The sequence below is a fragment of the Helianthus annuus genome, chromosome 12, assembly GCF_002127325.2.
Source record: "Helianthus annuus cultivar XRQ/B chromosome 12, HanXRQr2.0-SUNRISE, whole genome shotgun sequence".
Taxonomy (NCBI): domain Eukaryota; kingdom Viridiplantae; phylum Streptophyta; class Magnoliopsida; order Asterales; family Asteraceae; genus Helianthus; species Helianthus annuus.
The window spans coordinates 86,445,013-86,451,012 of record NC_035444.2 but is presented as its reverse complement, the minus strand read 5'-3'; the positions used below and the strand labels follow the sequence as shown (position 1 = coordinate 86,451,012).

At 36.7% G+C, this 6,000-nt stretch overlaps 1 protein-coding gene across 1 annotated transcript; it reads right to left on the bottom strand.

The window, feature by feature from the left end:
- Positions 1-2,550: 2,550 nt before the first annotated feature.
- On the bottom strand, positions 2,551-5,679 carry LOC110895403 (ELL-associated factor 1). The gene is made up of 4 exons (XM_022142712.2): positions 5,410-5,679; positions 4,640-4,995; positions 4,516-4,558; positions 2,551-3,163 (listed from the first exon to the last, which is right to left on the bottom strand). The coding sequence occupies exons 1-4, from the start codon at positions 5,528-5,530 to the stop codon at positions 2,721-2,723; spliced, it is 963 nt and encodes a 320-aa protein (XP_021998404.1). The 5' UTR covers positions 5,531-5,679; the 3' UTR covers positions 2,551-2,720.
- Positions 5,680-6,000: the final 321 nt, after the last annotated feature.

Sequence of the window (6,000 nt, the reverse complement as noted above, 5' to 3'; positions counted from 1 at the left end):
TTTGAAACAGATCTAAATCAGTCCAAAACGTATCGAAAATCTGATGATGATGATGAAGATCGCGATGATGATGATGAAGGTCGATGATGATCGATGTGGCTGTTTTCTTTGGATTGGATCCTCACACAAATAATTTGTTTTCTTTCTTGTTGGTAACAACATTATGTTTTGGTAAGAACCTCAGCTAAGGTTGATCGATAAGCAAAACTACAGGACATTATACAACGATGAACTATGGCTTGTAGTTCACATTAATTGCAAATGCCACGAGCCCAATGACAGTTGCCTGAATATCTAACAGTTGTTTTTTATTCTTTGGTGAAAATGGCCGGATAGTGCATTATATAAAAGGCAAAAGCTAACTTGGAAATTTGAGTTCTTTATATACCGAACTGCTGATGATGGCGAAGACAATACTCCTATCGATCGGTTGTAAGCATCCCTTGTAAACAATAATTAAGTTTGTGGAACCAACATCAATGAAACATCAGTCGTTTTGTGGAACCAACATCAATGGAGGATGCAGACGATGGAAGTGGTCGATTTGCTTGAATTCGGATGAAGTTGCAGGTTCCGGTGAAGTTGCAGGTTCCGGTGACCGTGGCTGTGGTGGCGGTGGTGGTGGTGGTGGCAGTGGCTGTGGTGGTGGTGGTGGCAGCGGAGTGATGGTGGTGGCAGGGCTAGTGGTGGTGGTGTTACAAATTTACACAATCAGTCCTTTATGTTACAAATTTACACAATCAGTCCTTATTTACTAACTGACTTAACTGAGTTATGATTTTTGGACTGAAATGGCACCTTTCCAGAACGTCGGGGAGAAAAATGGCGCATTTTTGAAAAATGGACTGAAATGGCCAAAGTGACCAAACCACAGGGACGGAAATGGCAGTTAACTCAAAAACTAATTCATATTAATAATAGCATGCCGATAATATGGGGCAGTAGGACACTTAAATTTTTAATCCGTAAACCAACTAAAAACAATGAATACGACAGGAGCCAATCATACGACCCAGAAAAGAAACAAGTAGTTGGGTTACCTGGAATGCCGAATGCGAAGAGAGTCGGAAGTAAAAGTGGGAAAAAGTTGCAGCCATAAATAATATCTTGAGTGGACCTGGATACACCAAGGATCGGCTCCTGCCATCAAGTTTCTTCATGTCGACTGATGGCATGGTTATATGAACCACACACCCAAATACCTTTAAGTATTGGAATTCTGGTTTATACCCTTTTAGAGCCTCATACGGTATGACCGATTTAAAAACTTTAAGGGGTACACGATTTAAGATATAGACTACATGGCTAACATTTTCACCCTGAAAATTTTACGGGATTAATATCATCTTCAACATGCTTCGTGTGGTAAATTTTAAGATGGGCCTATTTCGTCTCTTGACCACGCCGTTTTGTTGAGGCGAGTAATGACTCGTCAATATGTGTTTTATGTTGGTTTCTTCACAAAATGTTGCAATGCATTGTCAACGAATTCACCACCTATGTCACTTTTTAATATGTTCATGATCAGAGGGTGGTAACTTATTTTGCCACTATAAAATAAAAATACAGTCGATCTAATGGACCTCTTAGTATGATTCGAACTCAGATGAAGTTATAGGGGTCAAAACCTAATTGTCCTAGCTTGTTTGGTAGATCTACGGACCCAACAACCCAATCGGTTTGGTTTACTGTTTTCAAAACTCGTAGGTATCGTTTTACCTAGAAATCTCATAAAAATCACCGAACCGAACCATGAACAACCCTAGCAGTAACATCAGTTTGTAACTGTTTAGCAAAATGGCAGCTTAACATTTGTGTGGCATTTGCGATTAACAATAGAAGTCTATGAGGTAACTCAAAGATCTCTAAAATCATAGAAGAGTTGGCATAACTTGGAAGGCTCTGAGGCCAGATCAGAAGTCTGTTTCATATCAGACTTACTAACTTGATAATCGGTATCCCATTCATCTTAGCTTTATTTTGTACACATTTTAGCTTGTCACAAAGCTCTCAACAAGAACGCAAACCCATACATTATTAAATACATCTCACATATATAAATATAATCATTTGTGTCCGAAGTTATCATTATATCATTAAATGTTTCAATAAAAAAGACATCGTCCTGAATGATGGTTCACCCACGGGTTCGCGAACCAGCGTTTTAACCTGTTAAGGGAACCCAGATGCGTTGTGGCGTTGTTCCTAGGCCGACCAACTCAGCCCGAAGGTTGATCCCTTGGGCGGCCCCATTCCCCGAAACATGAGAGACCCCAAGTGGGACTTACATTGCCCATGCCCAATAACTCTATCGGAAACTTCACTTGGTACTTCACATCATCAAACTATCATCAGAACCAAACCTGTCTGCGAAATTTGGTGATTACACTGAAGAACATACAAACGATGTTAAAGATTTGTTTGATAATCTTGATGTTTACAGTTGCAGTCATGTTGATGTCGGGACGTTTTAGCAGAAGAACGCTTTCACTTTGCATGACACGCCAGACGGATTTGGAGTGCGGTCTTGAAGAGCATATAATAAGATAATTCAATGAAGAAATCATTGATTATGTATCAACGACCATTCTCGAATAAACAATCCCAGCTGTCGATCTCAATATTCTGTTTTCTTTTTAACTTCCAAGGTGTTTTTGGTTTCATGATACACATATCTTAACAAAAGAGAGGTTACATGAATGAAAACTCGTATAAGTTTCTTAAATAGAGTTAACAGAGTCACCATCACTGCTTTCACTATCACTACTACTGCTGCTACTACTACTCCCGCTGTCACTGCCGCTACTATCACCAGAGCTCGAAGATGGTTCTTTTCTTTCTTCAGCATTCAGTTGTGCTCTTAGCGCTTCTGCGGCATTTGCGACTCCGTCCCCATCATCATCACTCACATCAACCTCTGCAATCTCATCATCACTTTCGTTTTGATGTGGGATATTAATGTCAATTCCGGTAAATGGTTGTCTTTCTGGTAATACAGGCTCCATATTATCGGTTCCACCAATGTCAATTTCATCATCATCATTGTTGAGAATGTCCAGCTGTTCGTCCAGGTCATCATCGGTCTTCTGGTCGGGTGATGTATAGAATGAATTTGGCGGGACTGGTGGATTATCGATAACCTTTTCTTCTCTAGCCTTCCCATCTGGAAAAATAAAAAATAAAACATTTAATAACGTGGTGAATTTCATAAAAAACCAATATACTTTCTTATTTTTCAAGAAAAGACCAATCAACCTAATTATATAGTATAGTAAAATCCATCAGCTTTACAAAAAAATTCACTAAACTAATTGCTGTATATACAAAAGTCCCTAAACTTGTTTGAAATCCATATACTTTCAAACTTATATTTTGAAATACGACTTGTTAACTTTTAAATTAGTCAAAACAGGGTGTAAGTTTTTTTTATGTTGGTGACACTATTAAATGTTGACCAATTTAAGAGTTAAGAAGTCATGATTTTTAAAAAGAAAATCTTATGTACATGGATTTTAGACAAGTTTAGGGACTTTAATATACTGAAATTAGTTTAGTGATTTTTTTGTGTGTACTTTTTACTAGTTAAGTGACTTTAACATACCACAATTAGTAGGGGTGTGTATGGTTTGGTTCAGTTGGGTTTTATGGCAAAACCAAAACCCAAACCGATTGGTTTCGGTTTTTTCAGTTTTTTCGGTTTTAACAACGGTTCGGTTAGGTTTTTCGGTTATTTTCGGTTTTTGGGACAAAATTACATAAGACACAAAAACAAAAAGTATAATCCAAGATTTAAAAATCTTTCTTAGGTGTTTAAATTTATGTTAATATATTTAACCTTTTGAATTGATATTATTCACATAAACCTAACCTTCTAATCTATATTTATGTTTCTTCAAAGTTTTCAACACATTTTCTTTTATAATACTTTGAAAGTCATTTATGTTTTATGTTAAACTTTGTTATTTCGTGTAGGCTATGGATCAATCATTTCACAGATAAATAAACATGCTAATGTTCTTATTATAAATACTTTTTAACATTAAAAAAAAATAATTCTTAAATCAATATATATAGCAAACATTTAAATAATGATTATTTGGGTTATTCGGTTCGGTTTGGTTTTTTCTGTTTTCATAAAACGCAAAACCAAAACAAATCCATAAATTAAGGTTCCCGTTTTTCAGTTCCATTTTTTTCGGTTCGGTTAACTCGGTTTTTTCAGTTTCGGTTTTCTGCTCACCCCTAACAATTAGGGTGACTTTTCGGTTTATTGGTATTACATTTCATGGGGCCAGTTAACGTACAAAAGGCCAGTTACACAACCACCAATATAACGTGCGTAATAATGCAAAGTTAATTACTATTGTGCCACCGCGTTCAATTGAATGCCTAGATTAGATCAGATGTGCGGTTGAGATGCTTGCGTATGCATCGCACGATAAGGTGGTCTTGCATTTTAAACTTTCTCTACATTTCATAAATAGCAAGTAAGGAAATTAATGATCGAGAACATACCGAAACCTTTAAAGTTCCCAATTTCAATTCGTTCAACTTCAACCTGTACATGTGCACAAAACCAACTCAATTAATTAAAACCGTAAGATCCTAAATTAGAAAAAGAAACAAAAGAATAACTTACGGATGGAGGAAGTAAGTTCTTATTTGACGGCTGCGTTTTAGGTCCCTTCCCAAGTGGCGGTGAGCTAGACTCAGGAACCGGCACTGATAAACTAGTGGCACCAACCGCTGCAGACTCGCCAGGTTGCCGAACATGCCTTAACCGCTTAACCGATCTATGTAACCGCTCTAACCTAAAACTCGACCCGTCAAAGAACAAAACTGCATCGTTATCCTTGTAATCCTCTATGCTACCGTCAAAACAGACTTTAGGTTTCCCTGGTTGGTTGTTTTGAAATTCAACTGCCACTTTATTATCTTTACTCTTGTGCAATTTACCAGGCTGGTTCTTATCGATTGATGCAGGCTTAAATTCATCTGAAATATCCAGATGTAACAGCAGTTAAGAGTTATCGATGACCTAAAATCAAACTAGCCAATGATCACACCTTATTTTATTCGAAAATGTTTCAAATTAACAAATTATCAACAAAATTTCAATAAAAAAATAACTTCTGGCAGCACCGATTCCGAATCTACCGAGACGATATTTTTTCAATCAGATTGTCTAATTGCACAAAACACTTAAAATGCATATTCATAACCTAAAATCACTGAAATATCCAGATGCAACATACAATTAAAATCATTAATAACCTGAAATCACCTTTTTCTACTCCAAAACAACCTAAATTTACAAATTAACAACTCGATTTCAACAAAAACATGAGATATATTTCAATCAGATTGCACAAAAACACGTAAATTGCATAATTATAAACAAATACGTACAGCGAAGAGTGCAGAATTTGGAAGACGGATTGTCCTGAAAAGAGGAACCTAGGGTTAGGTCAAACCATTGATCGACCGGTGGAGCTGTTAAAGGTTCGTCTCTTTTGTTGCTATTTGCCATTGATTGAATCTGAATTAGCAGGTTTTACTGTTGGATTGGAGTGGTTTGATCGTTAATCGGAGCCCTAGAATTGTGTTTGGAGTTAGGGTTGATGGATTATTGGGTTCGCGTTTCAACTGGAACGTAACGTGGTGATGTTTGTTGATTTACTTGCAAGTGTGATCCTTGGGTTTGAAGAAGAGTCTAGAAAAGCCCATGTTGGTTTTCTTTATTTACAAACAACCCTTTGTTTCTATCTAGTGGGATCCCTCACGCTACCTAGTGGGAATTCATTCGGTATTCATTATGTTTGTTAAGATACCAACACTCAAATGGATGTTGTTACGTGATTTAGATCGGTCAAAAACATTGAAAACAAATATTGGTTCATTTCGTAACGCCTACAGTACTAAAAATATACTTTATCTTGAATGCAACTCCGTTGTCAACAAAATTTATATTGTACTTCTAAATAATTTAAACACGTGTAT